General features: G+C 38.9%; 2 protein-coding genes across 3 annotated transcripts in view; one reads left to right on the top strand and one right to left on the bottom strand.

The window, feature by feature from the left end:
- LOC145986650 (scavenger receptor class B member 1-like) overlaps positions 1 to 585 on the bottom strand; it is an 89,464-nt gene extending 88,879 nt beyond the window's left edge. The window contains exon 1 of one of the 2 annotated variants that reach the window (XM_083120921.1): positions 65 to 585. In XM_083120921.1, the coding sequence (XP_082977047.1) occupies positions 65 to 191 (127 nt within the window). In that variant the 5' untranslated portion in view covers positions 192 to 585. The remainder of the gene's footprint in view (positions 1 to 64) is intronic. The other variant, XM_083120922.1, reaches the window with a different exon arrangement.
- A 10,487-nt stretch (positions 586 to 11,072) lies between these two features.
- The window catches only part of LOC145987277 (scavenger receptor class B member 1-like), a 77,444-nt gene continuing 67,259 nt past the window's right edge, over positions 11,073 to 21,257 (top strand). The window contains exon 1 of the mRNA XM_083121792.1: positions 11,073 to 11,217. Coding sequence (XP_082977918.1) covers positions 11,145 to 11,217 — 73 coding nt within the window. The 5' untranslated portion in view covers positions 11,073 to 11,144. The remainder of the gene's footprint in view (positions 11,218 to 21,257) is intronic.

The raw sequence follows: 21,257 nt of genomic DNA, 5'->3' as shown, positions 1-21,257 counted from the left end.
TTGAACAAAATACAATTATTATCACGGTAATTGTCAACATAAGTCACTTCTCGCAAGAACTTACCACCAACCCCTTTCGCCCTAGTTCTAGAATTAATTGGTAACAGCAGAGCTTCATTCAGTGTGGATATCTTAGCAGGCTGGTCTTCAACATACCTTTGTTTTCCAATCTGTTCTTCTTCTGGCGACATGTCGAAGGCTCGCTCTGCACTTTGGAATCTTGGGGTAGCGCCTTCACGGCCGTTGAATCTGAGTGTCCGTGTTCACACATGATAGCTGCAGTTCGATCTGGCACAACATCCGACAGCCAACTAAATGTGAGAAGAATCTTCGGAATATCTCAAAATTCACCGTGACCTCCTCTTAACCCCTGAGATTAAAGGCCAAGCTTGGATTGAAGCCAGGGGAAAAGTGTTGTAAAAATTATCCTAATCGTTTTTTCTCGCATTAATTGTCGTTTCTCCACAAATCCTCTGATCGTTATGGACCCGATGCTATATTCTCGTCCAGTTCTGCCTTGCTGTTTTTTGTTCCCACAGATCTGAGAGCTTCGAACTGCACGGTCTGGTAAGAACAGTTGACGGCGGCCATGTCGTGTCACCCAAAGTTGACCATTTGGTTGTCGTCGTATTCTTGTGCTATTCATGGAAAGTTTACGAAACTTGGCAAATTGATTGATAATTATTATCATGTTGTTTTCGCAAGAATTATAATCAACTGTCCGTCGCCATGCAGAATGTGAATTTCTTCTGAAGTTAAACTGCGCATAACTTAAATTTCGAATTGCGACTGATAGACAGAGGCGAACATTCCATGTTATTTTATTTTACTTCGCTTGTCTGCCACTTTTGGCTAATCGCGAACATGAATGATGATAAGATGGATTGTATGAAGGAACAATCATAAACGGATATGGACAGGATATAACACGACCCCCCCCAGGGGATTATACTGGCCGTGAGTCCAAACGCCAGCGCCTCGTTAGCCTGCAAGACTGCAATTACCAGGGCGCACTGTGTTCTGTAAAGGTCATCCCTTACACCCCATTAATAGATATATCTAAGCATGGATAGAAAATATAATTCATCACCCCCTGCCTCATCCCAGCAAACTTTTACCTATCAGAATTATTCTTTTCAGAGAAAGGCAAAATTGGCAGTAAGAAAGAATACTATTGGGGTGCATGTGCAGTTTCGATCATTAAAGTTACAGTACCACAGGTTTCTGTCAGAACTAACACTCACCCAGTGGTGTGCCCAAGATTTTCGAAAAGGGGAAGGGTTAAGTGTACTTTTTTTTAGTAGTCAGCCCCCATTTTGCCATATTATCCTGTCTTTCACGTTCTTTTTCTTCTTTTTTTAACTAGGCCAAAGGGGGAGGGGTTACGTCCCTTACCAATCGCCCTTGGACACTCCACTCAACTCATTCATCCACTCCTTGCGATGATTCTGACTAAAGAAATTTTCCTTCCATGCGAAATCGCCGAGGAAAGTAACTCCAAAGGTAATTCTTAATTTCGTAATTGGAAAGTAACTAGTCAGCTTTTATGTTAAATAACTAACTAAAGTGCGCGTCAAATCTCCTGCATATGGCCTTGAACGGCTGAACAGCACCAGTGAATCACAGACGTGCGGCGTTGCCTAGTTCAGAACCTGTTTCACCTCGCTACCAAATCGTGTACCTGGCGCTCGGATATAAATAGATTATTTCAAGTGTCAGTAGTTCAACAGATGGAAAGATGATGAATTTGCGAGTATGTACGAAAAACAAGCGTGATTGTAGCTTATACCGTTCCCTCTGTAGAAGCAATGTTATTATAAACGTATTTGCATTGTATCCTTTTTGCTCTCCCTTCGTTCCTGTTTTTAAAATAATGTTCGAGTAAAGAATAGAGAAGTAAAATTGACTTTAAGAAGTGCCAGGCTCTAACAGCTCAAGCGTGTGGTGTGAATCAAGCTACCGTTTCTCGGATATGTTCGGGGGCAAAACATTGTGGATCGGGGCCTGCTCCAATGTTTCAATCACCTAGAAAATACATTAACATACCGAAAAGAACGACAAACTTAGATGACTTTGAAAAAGACGTAGTTCGTAGAACCGTCTTTGAATTTTACGATCGTGGCGAATTTCCTACTGCCAAAAAGATAACTTACTCTTTACGTGATAAAATATCTTACAAAGGCTGAACTTCCACCTTGAGAATATTGAAACAATAAGGCTTCAAGTACAGGAAAACCAACGACGGTAGTAAATTTCTGATGGAGAGAAGGGACATTGTTACGTCAAGGGTACAATGCACGAAATTCGAGTGTCTGGTGATTCGAGACCTATCTTATTACCTTGACGAGACATGGGTAAAACAGAACCACACATTAAAATGTGTTGTTAACTTGTTAGCGAAGAACTTGACAATGTAACACAAGAACAATGGGCCGCTTGTGTTAGACATGCACAACAATTACAGAAAAACGATTTTGTAAGGGAGATAGATCGGGACGAAATTTTGGACCCAATTATAATAAATTTGAAGGACGACACAGAGGGCGAAAGTAGTGCGGTCAGTGACGATGAGGACAACGACGGCAGTTGTTGGAGTGACGAGGCCCCTGGCAGTCCCTCTGGCATAATCAAGTATGATCTTTTCTCCCATTAAGTTTAATATATGTTATATTATCTAATGTTCCGTGTTCTCCGTGACAAGGCGTTTCGCTCAACCACTCTGTCTCTTTTGAGTGTGAGATTTCGACATGGCACCGCTGCAGTGCGCTGCTATTGGCTATTGCCATATGCAGGAGATTTGATGCGCACTCTAACTCGCTGCTATTTCTAAACAAGAAGGTAGATTGCCACACTAGCTAGATTGCCACACTAGCATGCGTTTTCCGTCCTTCCCAATCATGGGCAAGATCAACCTAATCTTTACCACTTATACAGAACTTTTACACCAATACATATACTACTGCTTATATACAACATAAATTTCTCGCGAGTACATATACTACCACTTATATACTACATAACTTTCTCGCGAGTAAATATACCATCTGGCAGATAGGTATCTTGGAGTAAAGAATGGGTTCTCAATGAAGTTGTGGTAACGCCTTGTAATCAAGAAATCAACGGTTCGATCTCCGGTTAGGGCGCACAATGATTCGGATCCCACTTTAAAACTGTAGGTCGTTTCGATTGTCCTATCTATACATAACTTGACTGAAATTAGGTTTGTTTTACATGTTATTAACTAGCTTTTGCTAGCTTTCCATTACATCACTCGTGTCCTTAATATAGTGTATTTGCTGAATTCTTTTTGAGATACCAGTCCTATTATTTTAGGAACATCCCCAGCAGACTAGCGAGCCTACAAACAGTTTAGCGGGTGAGCAAGGGGGTTAGCGATAGGTGCCGGGTTGAGATGATGTCAGCGGCTCGCTTGTTGATTGGATGCGTCGGGAGTTCTGACTAGCTTCCAAGCTACAAATGTAGAGTAGCCAGAGATGTTCGGTCTACAAGATTTCCTGTTACAGGAACAACATTTCTATGTCGCCAATAACTCGCAAATAACCAGTCACGCGTATCATTGATAACATGTGACATCTTGCATTATAACTTACATGTGAGGTGACGGGAGAAGGCAAGAAGGAACCCGTACAGACATCAGCTCGTTTCGCAGTTTCAAGGATATTTGTTTATCGCAACAGAGCAAATTTGTCGTCGCCATTACAGCGACGAACAGAGGTCATGTTGTTCGACAAAAACAAGGTTCTGGCAGGATGTAGACGGGGAGGGGGGGAGAAGCAAAAACGTCGTACAAATTATGTTCTTTCCGAAGTACACTTGATCGTCTTATCAGCGGTACCAACCTTGTTGGTTGACACTATTACATAGTCGGGAAGGTTAAAAGTGTTACTAGAGATGAAACTGTATCCAGTCTGTCGGGAGATTTCGCCTCGATCCCTCTACGGCTGCATCGCAGGTCATGGCCGCCAAATCTCTCTCTTTCTTTCTTTCTTTCTCTTTTCTTCTTTTTCACCCACTCTCTTTCTTCCGTTCTTTATGAATCTGTCTCTCTATCCGTCTCTCTATTTCTTTGCTTCCTTGGCTTTTCTCTTTGAGGGAGATTTATAAAGTTTGGGTCCCTAGGCTATCCTTTGTTTTGTGGCATTGAATCGCTACCCAGTGTTGCCACAATACGAGGGCAAAATTTCCCTTTTTGGACCAATTTTTCCCTTCACCTAAGCAAATCATGCAATAATAATAATGAGTATTAGTAGTGGTAGTAGCAGTAGCTGTAATTATTATTATTATTAGTGGTGGTGATGGAAGCAGTAGTAATAGTATTTCCGTTGGTCCATGTCCGTGTGAATAAAGAATGTTAAATTTTTCACATAGATGTCACTTTCATCGCTTCCTGACCAGATGTCCCAGGTTTGGATCTTGGTGAGGAATCAATTTAATTGTTAATCCTCATCGTTACTATTATCCGAAAGTGCACAAAAGCTATGTACTTAACAGAAATATAAATAGATTAAGGCTATATTCAAGGGAGCAAAAAACATAACAGAAAAAATGAAAATTTGAATATGAAACTGGAACTTAACATATAGTTTACTGTAATAATGTTGTCAGATGTCTTAAAATTTCCCTGAAATTGTGGTATCTTTAATGGAAATTCACTTTTCCCTAAACTTTCGGTCCGAATTTCCCTACAAAAGGGAAATTTCCCTTCATGTGGCAACACTGTCGCTACCACGAGCAAAACAACCTGCGCAGACCCGCGACTCCTATGCACCGTACCCTCGCGAGTAGGGGAGGGGGAGAGTGGACCATGCTTCCTCATGGCCCCAGGTGGAGGGAAGAAGAGAAAGCTGCGCGGGTACTTTTCGTCCCAAGGTTTTTTTCCTTGTGGTCGATCTAGTAGGGAACGCGAGGTAACCGCCATGCCGAGAAACTTGCTGCAAAATGGGCGCTATTTGCAAGGTGTTATTTTCCGCACTTAGTGTTGATGTAAATCATATTTTCTAATAAAATAATAATGGCATACACTTAATTACTGTGTTTTAGCATTTTAAAAATCATAATGTTTTTCTGGAGACGATTTATACCGCCGATGCGATAGCTATACCGTGCAGACGATACACATCGCCAAAATATCGTGACGATATATCGTCTAGTTGATATCACCTTTTCAAAGAAAGAACATTTCAGATTTCCGAAACTTTCGAAGTGCGCCTCGTGAAAAATCAATACATTTTTATTTCAATATTTTTTTAATGCAGTAAATAGTTGCTCCAGGTAATAAAAAAAGTGGGGGCAATCGAACCCAGAACCTTTGGCGCGTGAAATTGATACGCTACCATCGGGCCACTAAGACAATATCTTCACCTCATGAGGGACGCTTGGAAATCGTGGAAACCGTGAAACGCTTTCTCGGAAATGGCTCGCTAGTGCACGCTATACCGCGTTTGTTAGAACCTGTCTAGTTTCCCGCGTTAGCGATCGCTCAACAGTTTCGGTGCCAATGAGAAACGAGGAAAAAATCGTCTGCTGGGCAGCGAGGAGCGAATGGAAGCCAGAAGAGAGGCGCTTACGTAGACACTGTTGAGACGTTGCGTACTTTAATTGGCTGCCTGGCTTTGACTTTCCCCAGCACGGAGAAAAGCCAGCGACCAGCTAGCGCGGGAACCGGGACAGGTTGTAACAAACGCGGTATAGAATCTCGACATATAGGTAGGGACATGAAGTTTTCGTTTTATTTTTCCCTGAATTTCGATGTTATTTTTTACTGCAATTCGGTGTTATTTTTCGCGATTTAGGGCAAAATTCGATATTATTAATTTAAAATCGATGTTATCTTTACATCCATTTTTACTGTTCCTTATATGCTTCAAATTTTCATATTGTTTTAGTTCTGGAAAATTTAAACAAATTTAGTTTTTAATAACAAAAAAAAATATGGCTTACCTTTGTGAGAAATGACCACAGTTCTTCCATTTCGAAAACGATTTCATCTCATCTGTCACTAAATATGAAATGTTTGTTGAATGATAACATCCAAATCTTTGAACACAATCATACACATTGGGGTTATTCTGAAAAATAGCATAATTTGCGTTATTTCGCAGCACTGAAAACTTGCCTCCTTCATGGTGTCCTACCATTACACGGAGTCTCGTCCGAAACTCAATATTCCAACCCGTAACCTCTCATTATAAGTCTTAATCGATCTACGTGCCAGAGCGGTCAATGCAGCGTGCTACGACGACAGGAGTTTCGGGTTCGAATCCACTGTATGGCATGTTCCAAAACTGGGTGGGGCAAGGATAGTTTGATAGATAAGGTTTAGCATAGTGCGGGGGCAAAAGTGGCAAAAAACTGGGGGGCAGTTGCCCCCTCCTAATCACATGGCATGGATTGGATGTTTATGTATGTCATGAATTGAAAAATAGATAATTAAGTCAAGTTGATAAGTCAAGATGAGAAAATGAATGACAGTGGAAACTTCCGCTTAGGAGTTTTTCCTTTTATAAATATATATATTTTTTAAGACATTCGTAGAGCAATGGAACGGGTTCGAGGCATGGTCGAGCCTGCATTTTTCGCTAGAATATGTACATAGTACATCTCCTGTGCGTGCCAAATCATAAGGCAAAGGCTTCTAGCTATGAAACCATGGCTTCAAATACACACGTTCCGGAAATACAAGACTAAAGTAATCTTTGGAAATGCCTGAAGAAGCACGTTGGCGTGGCGTTCATTCTGGCGTAAAGTGATGACGCGGCATTGAAGAAGTTTATCAGTAATCTTGGCTTTATTGAACCTTATCACACTTATTTGATTAGTCTGTCAATCAGGAGATCCCCGGGAAGAAAAATCAGGAAGGAGCTAAGATTAACAGCCCCTCACGTGATGCTCAGAACGAAAACAGAAATTTCCATTCCATCATCAAAATCAGACTCAGTGCTATTCAGGAGACCGTCTAAGAGAGTGATTCTCAACCTTCGTGAACCCGTGGCCCGGTAACTTCGTTTTTTTAAAGTCGATAGCTTTCTCATTGTTTTAAACTTTATGAGGTAATAAATATGTACCCTTGAAATTTAATAACAATAAATAAATTACCGGTATGGCTTAAGCATAGAGAGAGTATTAGTTCGATTAAGTCTAGGCGTGTTGTTTAAATTAGTTGAGAACGAAGTTTCCTCTGACCAATATCATTAAATTAATTTAGTAAGTGCTGATTTTTATTGGCATATCCCATTTCGGACAGCGGAAAATTCCAATTAATCAGATTATTTCGACTTCAATATATTTGTTAATGAAAATTGCTACGCAAACTAAATTAAGAGTGGTGCCCGTTTGCCATCGTTCAAATTTGGAAGGGGGGAAGCAACGCGAAGCTCCGTTAGATCGTTTGGTCCATCATCGCCACGAAAGCATTTCATCTTATGGCTTTTTTGTTGCTTTATATTGGCTCACACCGCCTATCCTTTGCGGTTTCTAGCCATCGGTACTCCTCTTTTCGGGATGTTGACTGCCAAACTTTTCCGCTAGAGGTGCCACCCCTGTTGTGTCCCTAAAGAATTTCGTCTCGTCCACTGGTTGCCTTAAGCTTTACATCGGAGCGCGATCGAATGGCTATTCAAACGTTATTTTCAAAGAAGGCAAGAATTTCTCGTGTAAATTGATAATAAAAATGTGTTTAGCAAACCTTTAAGATTATGTAGCAAGTCATATGTTTCCGAAAATTACATTCTCCTGAACCTAAGAATTCATATATTCGAGCGCAACTACAGGGTAGCTCAGGCGGGCTAAATATAGTATGTTTGTGCACAAATAACACTAAACTTGATGCAATTCTGGTCGTCTCTAGCTGCCATTGGTCTATAATAAAAAGAAAATAGATTTTTACACTACACTTTTATGTTTCCTCTTGTTGCGACTTGCGAGTATGTGCAATTCAACGGCGGGAGAAGGAATCAGAGAAACTACCAAAATTACAAAGAAAAATGTATTAAGTGAGTAAGCGCATGATATTTATTATTATACACTATGCCCTATCCGATAACTTAATATTAACATATGTTTTCTTTGTATTAAGCAGACATTTTGCCCTCGTATTTTCGTCCTTTTTGTCTTGGGTTACATTACAATAATTTTAAAATTATAATTCCTGTAAATAAGAAAAACCTAGAGGTTGCGAGACATGAAACAGAATATAAAATATTTTTTGTAATAACTATTCTTCTCGATAAATGTGTATGTATAAAATAGTGAACCATATTTACTAGCCATGAGGAAAGTATGATATCACGTAAAAGAAAGGAGTCAGTCATTAATAACAAGAACAACTATAAAAATAAAAGTACAGTCGTGTAGGATTATTATGTATTATTCTTAACCAGATCCACAAGAATAAAGCACTTAAATTGTGAAAATTGCAAGTGACGTAACAGGTGCTGTGCAAATTTTAAGGCTTTTCTGAGTTCCGATATCTCTTCTGTTGTTGGCGATCGTCTTATTATTAAAATTCTTAGTTTCACAGCACTGATTATTTATCTATCATGTTCCGACTTAACTTCTGAGGTTAAGATGTAATTAAACTTGCAATTTAATGTAATAGCAGCACGTTCAGCATCAAATTCCCCATGAATTTAAATGGGAGAACAATTGCCCATCAAAAGCGTGGGGACACAACAGGGGTGCTGCCACCTACAATAGTTTGCTTTGACCAGGCCCATTGCAGTGGAAGCCAGAACGAAAGGCCAGGTTGTCAGGTCGCACGCTCGTAGCCAGGTATAATTGATTCCACGATCCGGTACTGGGCCTCGTCCCAGTGGTTGAGAAACGCTGGTATAAGACCCCCTTCTATGCGCTTTTTTTTTCGGTCCACTGCATGGTGGCAAAAGCCGTCGCGTTTTTGTAAATCAATGTTAACCAACGACAGCATCTAATAAATAAGTACCTGGCGGCAACCCCGGGAATAAAGGAGCCCCTACATGGTGCTGATCACATCATCTCTACAAATGACCGCGATTGTGTATGTATGAGCCCCTACATATACCTCCACTGCATGTTGCAATGTGTAGGGGGTAACTTTACTTTTGTTAAAAAAGTAACATAATGTTACGAAAAGGGACATTGTTGCATCCCAGAAATGTAAATGAGACTATGTGCGCTCTGTGGCAGGTTTGTTAAAGGGTCAGGAACTCATAAATTCTAATGGGTTCTATTGGGTTCCGATGCAGGACCGGAATCCTTTTTCACACATAATTTAAATTCGGTCCAAGTTTCGTATTGTTTAATTGAGAAAAGGTCCCTGTACCGTATTTAAATTGATCCCGAAAAAAGGTTCCTGGACCCTATTTAAATTGATCCTAGAAAAAAAAAATTCCTGGACCGAATTTAAATTGTGCCTGGAAAAAGTATTCCTGGACCGAATTTAAATTTATTCGGAAAAATGTTCCTGTACCGTATTTAAATTCAGCTGGAAAAAGGTTCCTGGACCGTATTTAAACAAATCCGGAAAAAATGTTCCTGGACCGAATTAAAATACTTTACAGATAAAAAGGTTCTTTACGGTCCAGAACCCATTTACGCTTGCTCATTTTCTCTCCTGGACCGGAATTGAATTTATTTTAAATTCCTGGACCTAGCTATAACAACCCTGCTCCGTGGGGAGATGATGGGGCGAGGGGGGAGAGAAGCGAGAACCCGGTTGAGAACAAGAGAAAGATAAGAGAAATATACAAAGCAGGCCCATAGCGAGATGTAGGCTAGGGGGGCTGAAACCCAGGGCGCCATTCAAAGCTTTTTTTAATATAAAAAATGACAACAAAATCAGAATATGCGACGGTGAAATTTACACTTGAGAGAGGTACATTCTGCTAACACACTCTTGGAATTTTCTGTTTCTTAATATAGTAGTAATAGTACGTTTTAAAAAATGTTCTTCAGACACTAAAATATAACTGAAATAGTTTAAATAAGTTAAACATTTTTTAAAAAAATCTGAAATGAAAACTACAAATCTTTAAATAGGCCTGTAACCTACAATATTCTTTAATGAGATTTTATTTGTTTCCTCATTTGAAAATTTGTAGGATGTAAATGTCACAAATCATGGCATAAGAAGAAAATATCGAAGGACGCACATAAAATGTCGGTGGGGTCGGCGTGAGGGGGGGGGCAGAATATCTAGCTACGGTGTTGATACAAACTAAGGGAGACACAAGGAAACAACGAGAGATACTGTGGAAGAAATAGGAAAATAAATTTTAGAAATGAGAAAGAGAGAGGGACGGGAACTTTTCACCTTTGACTATTGTTTCTGATACTGTTCAGTTTTATTTATCACGACGAATGCAATATATGCAGACTCGGGCCAGTGATATTCATACGGCTATTTTCTATGTGCATTATTACCGTTGAAACCGAGTGCACCAACTTCAAGGCGCCCTGGTAACTGCAATGCAACGTTTGGTTTGAGTTGATCTTTAAGTTCACTTTGTGCACAGTAAGACTAATCGGGACTGGACCTACAGTTTAAAGTGGAATCCGCAATGATGCAGGCCAACGAGGCTCTGGCGTCTGGATCCACTGCCAGGTTTTAGTTCTCAGAGATAGTATAGTTTTATTTCTTGTTAAGTAATAAATGAATGAATGAATTAGTCTTAAAAATTGAGTAAGGAATAATTTTAAGACATGTTTTATTGTCTTGCTAGGAACCTGTCCTCAATTTCATTTTAGTTAAGGGACTTATCCTTGTATTGCGTGACGAGCAATAATAGTGCCCATAGCACAAAAATAAATAACTCATTTATCGTTCACGGCTTTGTTCAATAATTTAATTGCCTATTTAATAAATGAAGTATTTCTGAATAGTTTTACAAGTAATTACCATTCAGCAAACTCTAATGAAATATAAACATTACAATTGCGATTAAGTGCCTTTGAAAAAAAAGGTTACGTTGGTACCGTGAGCAGTTCAGTCTGTTTGACCGCGAAGATAGCGCGAGTCCTGAGCTATAAGGATAGCCTCGTAAACTGTGAAGCTTTACGAGGCCCTGAGGTGCGCATGGGTTCATACCGAGATATCGAAAACAATCAGTCTGCTTCATTCACGATAAGAGGTGACTTAACGGAAGCAAATGGTTTGCGAAAAAACTTCCATGAAGTCTGTGTTGAAAGTGCATATTGCATCGCGAGTATGTAACGATCGTGGTAAGTACTAACTCGCAAACTATTGTTTAGAAGCTGTAGTGTTCTTGTGTGAAGTGTTAAGAATTGTGTGAGAAAGTACAGGCCATTGTACGTTTATGACAGCAACTTGTCGATTCATACCAGGAAACCGAGAATGTTCAAGGTCTTGGAAGCGTGCTGTCGGAATGCTTATGGTGCTTTCGAATTGTATAGCCACTTTCATGATTCAGTGCACGGGGAGAATTTAACGGGCACAAATCCCTTTGGTTTAGTAAACTTTTTTTTACTAATTGTATAATCAAAATAACATGTCAAAATTGGTTAAGCCGCTACGTTTATTGAAAGTATTTTGAAAGTTATATTAAAAGGGCAGTAACAAAAGTACTTCTTGACAAGCAGGGACAGATCTTCAGTACAAATGACTATTCAACATGCTTGTGTTGAAATTAAAACAAAAAAACTTGAGCAGATTTGAACCAGAAACGAATACCTTTAGATTTGTGAAAAAATATAAATATGCTGACCAAGGCAGTAATTTATTTTATTAAAAACATAAACTAAACGTGACGTTTCAACCTTCTAGCAAGGTCTTCATCAGACTCTGTATCAAGTACAAAAGTTTTGTACTTGATACAGAGTCTGATGAAGACCTTGCTAGAAGGTTGAAACGTTACGTTTAGTTTAAGTTTCTAATAAAAAAAATTACTGCCTTGGTTAGCATATTTATATTTTTTCATAATCATGGAAACAAGGCTTAATGGTGTTATATCTTTAGATTTCTGTGAATAAGTAAAATTGTCTTTATCTGTTTTATACTTGTGGTGTTAGTTACTGAAATATTTAATAGAGATAAATGTAATATTGTAATTGAATACTTGTATCTATCTTAGTAGCATTATCTTTTTTCTTTGTTTGATTGTATAAGTTCCGAGGGTTAAGTGGTAGAGGCTGAACTTCGCCCATGAATACAGCATTTCTCATAATAACGCACAAGCAGTGGTGCAGAAACGGCAGTGCAAGGTTAAATCCTCCCCAAATTTTTAGAACTGGTACAGTATTTCCTAAATCCATTTGATGCAAATTGTACCCCTTAATTTGACGAGCAAAATGCTGCTGTTCAAAGCCTCATTTTCAGCAACTGAACATAAAACTTTTATTTTTGTTTACATTATTTACCTATTCTAAATAATTCAAGCTTCCGTAAACGTACTACATCACATTGTGGTATTCGTTATTTCACTTGATACGTGATCTAGCAAAAGGAAGGAAATACTACATACTTGAAAAAGGCGGAATGAGGCCTAAGGCTTTCTCTCTTCCGGAATTGGACACATTTTAAAAATGTGTTAAATACTATCTTGAAAATTGGCATTATATTTTTAAATAAGAAAATCAAAATTATTTTGTGAATATTGTTACTTTACTGGTCTCACAAGTTTATGCAAATTTACTTTAAAAACTGAAAGTTGCTTGGACCCCCCCCCCCTTTCCTTGATCCTCTGTACACCAGCTAGAAAGTGAAAATCGTGCATGGTTTATGAAGATTATGTTGTTTATGAACGTTTTCTGTTCATTTTAGCTCGTACAGATGTCATGTTGAAGTAATGTACCTCTGTTGCGTTAGTCCGAAGCAGCCTTCGCGCAAAAAGTGAATATAGCACCTGACACAACAAGCTAAACAACACCAGACGATAGGTTATACTATAGGTTCGACGCTGATAGTAATTTTCAGTTTTTGTGTTAGGTTAGAAGTGCTAGGTTTGGTGGCGTTGCCATTTGCAGGTATTTTTTTCGCTGTTTTGAGTGTTCATACACCTGATTTTTACAAATGAAAACTGAAAAAGTGCTTCAAGATAGGTTTGTTACTTGTATGAGACATACTTTGGGATCAAATGTCTCTGTTATTTGATGTTTCCGCACCCTGAAACACATCGAAATCTATCGATTAAAACAAATCGGCGCGATTTTCGAGTGGGTACAGCCGGTTAAGAGCCTCGCACTCGCAGTTTTGTATTTCTTCTTATTCTATTATAGACACTCATGGTGAAATCTTGAGCCACCAAAAGTTCCCTGGCTCGAGTGTCTCCCTGGGGTTGAATGTTCTTTGTATTGCATTTCATCTAACCAGCATATGGTCACGATTTCCAAAAGTGGCAGAAAAGCGACGTAAAATATCAAAAAATACGTCCAAGTAAACCGTACTAAATCGTGTAAATTGAAAGCTATTGAGCTGAATTTTTTAATGACAGCTTTGATTTTGAATTGCATTGAAATCGATCTATTGTTTCAATATTGCGAGCTTGTAATCTGCCGTAACTAAACGAACACACCTGCGGTTGATACGCGGAACCTTTTTTTTTTTTTATCTCTGCCTAGATTAAACTCGGGAGTGAAATCAGAGCAATATATGGGAACCGAGATTGGTTTTACCAAAGATCCAGGGGTTTAGCTAGAATTTTCTGTTGGGTGCGTGAGGTCGTGATGGGACAGGTAATATTTAGTTGTTTTTTTTGTGAATTTGGGGAGAGGGTTGAGGCTCTGTGGATAATTAAAATTCTACGATCGGTGTCCTTAAAAGAGTATTAATGTAATCAAGCTCAAAGACTTTCAAGTTACAGGTTGGAGGGTGGGGGCTAGTTTGGGGGACTGCAGTCCCCGACATCCATCTTCAAAGAGAAACCACCGGGAGAAAAGAAACAAGATAAACGAGGTACCTGAAATGTAGATATACTATTAGATAAACCATTCATCAGTTGCAACAAAAAAAATGCGTTTCTTTCTTTGTTTGCTTCCTTGTTTGCTTTTTGTTTGTGTGTGTGTAATAAGTTGTCAATAAAATTGTTGTTAGCCCCAGCCCTCACATATAAGTAAAACCTGGCTTGCGAGTTCCTCTGAATACTCTGTTATTGATATACAGTAAAACCTCGTTAATCCGGAACCCGATAAGCCGGACTTCGCTTAATTCGGACAGGCAAAAGGAAAAAGAAAAGCAGAATGCAAGGTTTTATATGTGGCTAGAAGTCAAGAAGAGAACTTCCCAAAGAAAAGGCAGTCAACCACTGATGAAATTCTGTTTCCCGCAGAATTTGTACTGTACTGTATAATGTATTTAGGCCTATGCCCTTTAAATACACCACAATAAACTTGTTTTCTTGCTATAAACGGAGTTTTAATACACTTTCTACTGTTCTTTTAGGTTATTTCAGTTAATCCGACTTTCATTAAACCGGTCAACTTAGCCCCCCCTCATTAGTCCGGATTAACGAGGTTTTGCTGTATTTTTTGTGTTTGTTTTGGTATTTATCGTCGCTTTTCTGCAACTTTTGGCCAATCGCAACGATGAGGTTGAGTGATGATTACTTGAAGTTAATGGACAGACACAAAGAATACCCATGCCCAGACCGGGATTCGAACCCGAGAACTACGGTGGTGCGTTCCTAAGTCTACACTTTATCAACTCGGCTACCGAGCCGGCATATTATTGATAAATATTTAGCCAAAGTAGGTTTCGTATTACCACAGTCGTGATTAATTTTATATGTATCTCCATACTGACCAATACTGCGTATTTTTTTGTACGTGTATATACATATATACATATATACTAGGGCTGAGCCGATGCCGATGTATCGATATCGGCCGATACCAGTGGTATCGGTATCGGAAAGTATCGGTTGAAATTCTTCTACCGATACCAGCCGAAACTTTTCCGGCAGTTTAGTCTTTCACTGAGTCTGCAAAAATGACACGACACTTTCGAGGAGTCCTGGAAATCATGCAAAATTCAAAGTTTATTTTTATTTTGCAACAATTTTGCACGAAAAGCTATATTTTGTGATTACATAAGATCTATTTTAATATTCTGATGCAATTCTTGAATATACTAAAGCAAATGTCTTGGTAAATTGATGCATGTAATTGGAGGAGAATATTTACACACAAATATTGATCAATATTTTGAACAAATTTTTATTATTGCCTTTTTCAAGTATCCGTATCGGTGGGAATCGGTAAGAGTATCGGCATCGGTTCAAAGTAGTATAGGCTCAGCCCTAATATATACCTATCAAAATGTCCACAAAATGTCAAGCAATTTTCTATTTTCAGCGTGTTTTGGGCTAGTAAGACAGTGAAGACATAAAGTATGCCGGGTAAGCTAGTGAAAATACTTTGAGATCGTTTGTTATCGTGTCAGGTTTCAGTTACCGAAGATTCATTCTTTGATCAAGGCAGGAATGCGGATGTACTGCTCATGCATATCCTGTGATATTCGAACCGATGCGATGGTTACATGGGCGATAAGAGCAAACATGCTCATTGTTAGTTTGCTGAACGTTATTTAACATCTTGCAATGTTTTTGATTGTTTGATCGAATGATTTAACGTTGACTACAGCCCATAAGTATGATTGCCAGACATCCTCTTTTCCCGGACATGTCCCACATTTTAGTCTTATTTTCTTCTATTTGTTTCCCTATTTCTTATTCCTCCTCTTTCTCTTTTCATTTCCATCCTCATTCCCGTTGAATTGACCCCACGCTCTCCAGATTTGAATCCGTTGGAATTTGCATTTCTGAAGTACTACCATAAAGCTGATGTACAGCGTGACGACTGGCCATCTGCCTCCGCACCAGAATCGAGGACGAATGTCATGCCATGGCCTACATTATCTTCCTCGTGTACTCAGCAATATGCGATTCAATCTACAGACCTTTGTTGACGAAGAATATTTGAACAAATACTACGATTTGGCCCATTTATGCGATACTTTTCGAACACCTTGTACGTTCAATGATACCATTGAATTCCTTATTGCATTTGAGGCGAAAATCCGGTGTGTTTTTTTTACATGGTCGGCTTGAAATACTTTTTACACTTTCGCATTTATCATTACTAATCCATAGGTTTGATAATTACCGTTGAACGAATAAATTGTGTCATGTTCAAGATGATTGTTGTACATTGAAGTCTTAATTACTATTGAACATAGAAGCTTTGTCATGATCAGGATGATTCTTGGATATATTCCATTGTTAATTGCTCTTCATTAAGAAAGTGAAAAATCAATAGTTTTAGGCAATAACTTGAGCTACATTTATAAAATAACTTTCTAAATCATTGCGTATTTTAGGGAGTCACATTAGGTGCAAGTTACCACTTTTACGGTCACGGTAACTGCAGCAAGTTAAACTGGGATTTGTATATGCGAAGTTGGTCAAAGCATTGCAATATAGCCGACGAGAAGTCAAAAGAAACACAAGTTCTGTACGAAGTATGCAACGAACTTCTCTTTATCAGTTTGTCTAGACTTTACTGGTTACTTTTTTTTCTCTCCTTTAAAAAAAACATCTTCATAGCAGTCAAAACTGTACTCTTGAAAACTAAAAAAAAACAAAAAGAAAACTGTCATTGTGAAATGGAACATATCAACGTAATTGACTTATCATGAGCATTAAAATCTTGTTTTTTATGCTTTGTAATCCTACAATTTTAAGAGACTGACACGTGTCATAGGTCATACCGAGCGGAATGAACCGGTATCAAGGTTCTGAAGGGAACGTCTTCAGTGGATTTCATACATCATACTGGGGGAAGGGGTGCGGCGCAAGGGAGCTGCGAGGGGATGCTTGCCCATCCCTTGTATTGAGCTCATCGTCTTACTTTCAATGTTCATCTCAATAGTGATGATGATAACAGCAACAACACAAGTGCATATATGTGAAAGTATGATTATTTTAGTACACATTACATTAAGAAAATGTGCTTTTTAATTCTCGGTGCTGGCGGACAAGCTCCCAAGTATTATGTAAATAAAAAGTAATTTTGTAATATAACCAGGGGTAGAAAAACTAAAAACAATTCAGGCGTCAGCCCCTTTTTCTCAGGAGCCAGCATATTTTTGGTTATATATATATATATATATATATATATATATATATATATTGCAAATACTGTCTAAGAAAGCCACGAATCCAACTAACATAAAGCTACACATTTTGAAATATGATCTTAAACATTTAATTTATTAATTAATACTAGATTGGATGAAAGTAATTAATTCTTGCACCGGAATGGCCTTCCCAAAGAAGGTTCTACCAGTAACAGCATCTACTATGCATTCTGATATATAGCCGACTCTACCATATTGCCGAAGATTTTAAAATAGGGCTAGCAACAGTGCATAAAAATGTAATGGCATGTTTATTATTCTGCCTAATGATACACGTGATGCAGAGAATACAAAAACTTTAAAAAACACATATTATACTACTCATTTTTTAAAAAAAAAAGTAAAATGAAATTTCCATAAAGGACCTCGAAATATTGAAAAAAATAATTTTAGAACTGAATTTGAAAATTCAGGCGCTAGGTGAAAATTTTCAGGCACCCTGTATTTTTTTTACCCATAAGTAACTTGGTTTTTAAAATCCAATTCAACAATATCGTTTTATTAAAATCAAATTCAACAATGCTCTATACCTATAGTCAGTAGCCTATACAGGGTGTCGCAAAACTCTTTCAACAACGCTTGGGTGCTGGTAGATATCATAAAAACAAGTAACTTTTCCCTATAAAGTTTACATCGAAAGCGCTTAGTTTCTGCGCTATAAGCGCTTAAAATCTATCCTGTACGTATGCAACCCAACACAGCAAACGCTTGCTCTGACATAACTACCAGGGCCGCGTGGCAGGGTTGCCACTAGCGTTCCTCGTTAAGAGAGACGACTTAAAAACAACAACTTGGGAGTCTTGCCTGAGCAAAATCCAAAACATTAATGATACTTGCGATGTTGTAAGAAGCATTGACAGTATTTATAAACTGACCAAGACAAATAATGGACAGACTGAAATTCAAGATTACTCATTTTAAAATATCTCCATGATTGATTGATTGATTTGGTTTATTTTAATTCGCTTTTCTGCCACTTTTGGCTAATCGCGAAGATGAGGATGATATGATGAAATAACAAATGACACCAATGTCTAGGCCAGGATTTAAACCCGAGATACCTGGCGCCGTAGCCAGCTGTCCTAACCACATCACCACGGAGTGTTTCGTGTATCATGCGATATCAACAATTGCAAGGGAGACGTAAGATATGGGAAATCCACGAACGAACAAATGTAAACATGATGCGTTTGCTGCCTCGTTTCGAACACGCAGAACCGCCCCCCGTACCGGAGTGGTTAGCACATAGCGCTACGACGCCAGGGGTTCCGGGTTCGAATCCTGGCCTGAGCATGGATGTTTGTGAGTGTCCATTCATCAATTTCATCATATAATCACTCATCCCCATCTTTGCAAATTAGCCAAAAGTGGCACAAAAGCGAAGTAAAATAAAGCAAATCAATCAAAGAATAAATCATTAAAAGAGCATTGCAATTATTTCTTAATGAGACGAACACGATTAGCAATAACGCTAGCATAGATAGGAATAATTTTCTAATAAATAAATTTAATAACATTACAGTCTGCGTGTTCGAGACGAGGCAGCAAACACATCATGTTTACATTTGTTCGTTCGTATATTTCCAATATCTCACGTCTTCCTTGCAATTGTTGATATCGCATGATACACGAAACACTCCGTGGTGATGTGGTTAGCACAGATCGCTACGTCGCCAGGTATCTCGGGTTTAAATCCTGGCCTAGACATTGGTGTCATTTGTTATTTCATCATATGATCCTCATCTTCGCGATTAGCCAAAGGTTGCAGAAAAGTGAATTAAAATAAACCAAATCAATCAATCAATTATGGAAGATATTTTAGAATGAGTAATTTTGAATTTCAGTCTGCCCATTATTTGTCTTGTCAGCTTATAAATACTGTCAATGCTTCTTACAACATCGCAAGTATCATTAATGTTTTGGATTTTGCTCAGGCAAGACTCCTAAGTTGTTGTTTTCAAGTCGTCTCTCTTAACGAGGAACGCTAGTGGCAACCCTGCCACGCACCCCTGCTAGTTATGTCAGAGCAAGCGTTTGCTGTGTTGGGTTGCATACGTACAGGATGAATTTTAAGCGCCTATAGCGCAGAAACTAAGCGCTTTCGAGGTAAACTTTATAGGGAAAAGTTACTTGTTTTTATGATATCTACCAGCACCCAAGCGTTGTTGAAAGAGTTTTGCGACACCCTGTATAAATTAGTTACGAAATTACTGGTGCCTCGTTTTTTCACCTGTATGCATATGTATATTTTCATTACACAGTATTAAAATATATTACATTTGATAAGTTTTAAGATTTTACAGGGTTATTATAAATGATTGATCCGATTTCATAAATTCACTGTAGCTTTATTATTTGACATATTGTCAAAAAACTTTGCAGACGTCTTGAAAAACTCAGTTTTTTGTAACATATTACAAGTGCTCTATATGTTCCCCCATAGCAATTCTGCAAATATCAAGTCGACAATCAAGTTCTTCCCACACTCGGTGCAGCATGTCCCTATCAATCCGTTGGAAAGCACTGTTGATGCGAGCTCTCAGTTCTGTTAGGTTTGTTGGTAGCGGAGGCGTAAACACTGTATCCTTCACATAACCCCACACAAAAAAATCGCATGGAGTTAGGTCCGGAGAGCGTGGAAGCCATGACAGGAATTGCTGATCATCATCCCCACCACGACCGATCCATCGGTTTGTCAATCTCCTGTTTAGGAATTCACGAACATCGAGATGGAAGTGTGGTGGAGCACAATCCTGTTGAAAGATGAAGTCCACACTGTCTGTTCCAATTGTGGCATGCGCCAATTTTCCAGCATGTCCAGATACGTGTCCTGTCACGGTCTGTTATGAGAAGAAAAAAGGAGCCATAAACTTTACACCGTGAGACTGCACAAAACACATTAACCTTTGGTGAGTTTCTAATGTGCTGCACAACAGCGTGGGGACTCTGTCTCCCAGATTCGCACATTGTGTCTGTTCACTACTCCATTCACAAAAAATGTTGCTTCATCACTAATGATAAGTTTCTCACAAAACCCATCTTCTTCTTCCATAAGCTGTTGCAACTGTGCCGAAAATTCAAGGCGTATGACTTTGTCATCAGGCGTCAGGGCTTGTAGCAATTGCAAGCGGTAAGGCTTCTGCTTCAATCGTTTCCGTAAGATCTTCCAAACGGTAGGCTGTGGAATGTTCAGCGCTCTGCTTGCTTTGTTCGTAGACTTTGTGGGCTTCGTGCAAAACTCGCTCGCACTCGCTCAACCGTTTCTTCAGTCACTGTAGGCCGACCAGTTGATTCCCCCTTACAGAGGCATCCTGAAGCTGTAAATTGTGCATACCATCGCCGAATGGACTTGGCAGTTAGTGGGTCTTTGTTGAACTTCGTTCGGAAGTGTCGTTGCACTGTTACGACAGACTGATGTGAATGAAACTCGAGCACAACATAAGCTTTCTCTCTGCCTGTCGCCATATTGAATAAATGCTCACTGCTGCGCTCTCGTGGCAGAAATCAGAAGCAAACCTGCAACACCAAAAAAAAAACTTTTTGAGTTTTTCTATACGTCTGCAAAGTTTCTTGACAATATGTCAAATTATAAAGCTACAGTGAATTTATGAAATCGGGTCAATCATTTATAATAATCCTGTACTTTTGGTAACAGTTCGATCTCGGCCGAACGCATTTCCTCATTTTTACAGAAGAAACTACTTACGGAAATGACTTTCTGTAGAATTTTGAAAGTTCGTGGAGGTATTTTCTTTCATCGTGGAATCTATTTGACCTGGAATTTGTATTTTTGAAGAAAAATATCTCTCCGACGCACAATTGCCGTTCCTTTTATTTGCTTCCTCTACGTGAACCGGATGTTGAGTACGTTTGATGACTTAACCCCCTGTCAGTGTTTCCAACCACGCCGTAGTTTTGCAAGAAGATGACGTGACGTGTCCAGGATGCGTCGTGAAGTTGTTGCCCGGTGTGGAAGATCCAGTCGGTTTTTTAATTCGAGTGCGAGGTATTCGGCCGAGATCGAACAGGTAATTTGGTAACAGTTCGAACCTAATCTACCTAAATATGCATGATTTGTGATGTTGAATTTCAGTACGAACCCTTTTTTTTA

Source organism: Lepisma saccharinum, chromosome 4, assembly GCF_977018435.1.
Source record: "Lepisma saccharinum chromosome 4, izLepSacc3.1, whole genome shotgun sequence".
NCBI classification, from domain to species: Eukaryota; Metazoa; Arthropoda; class Insecta; order Zygentoma; family Lepismatidae; genus Lepisma; species Lepisma saccharinum.
This window is presented reverse-complemented; position numbering and strand designations above follow the sequence as displayed.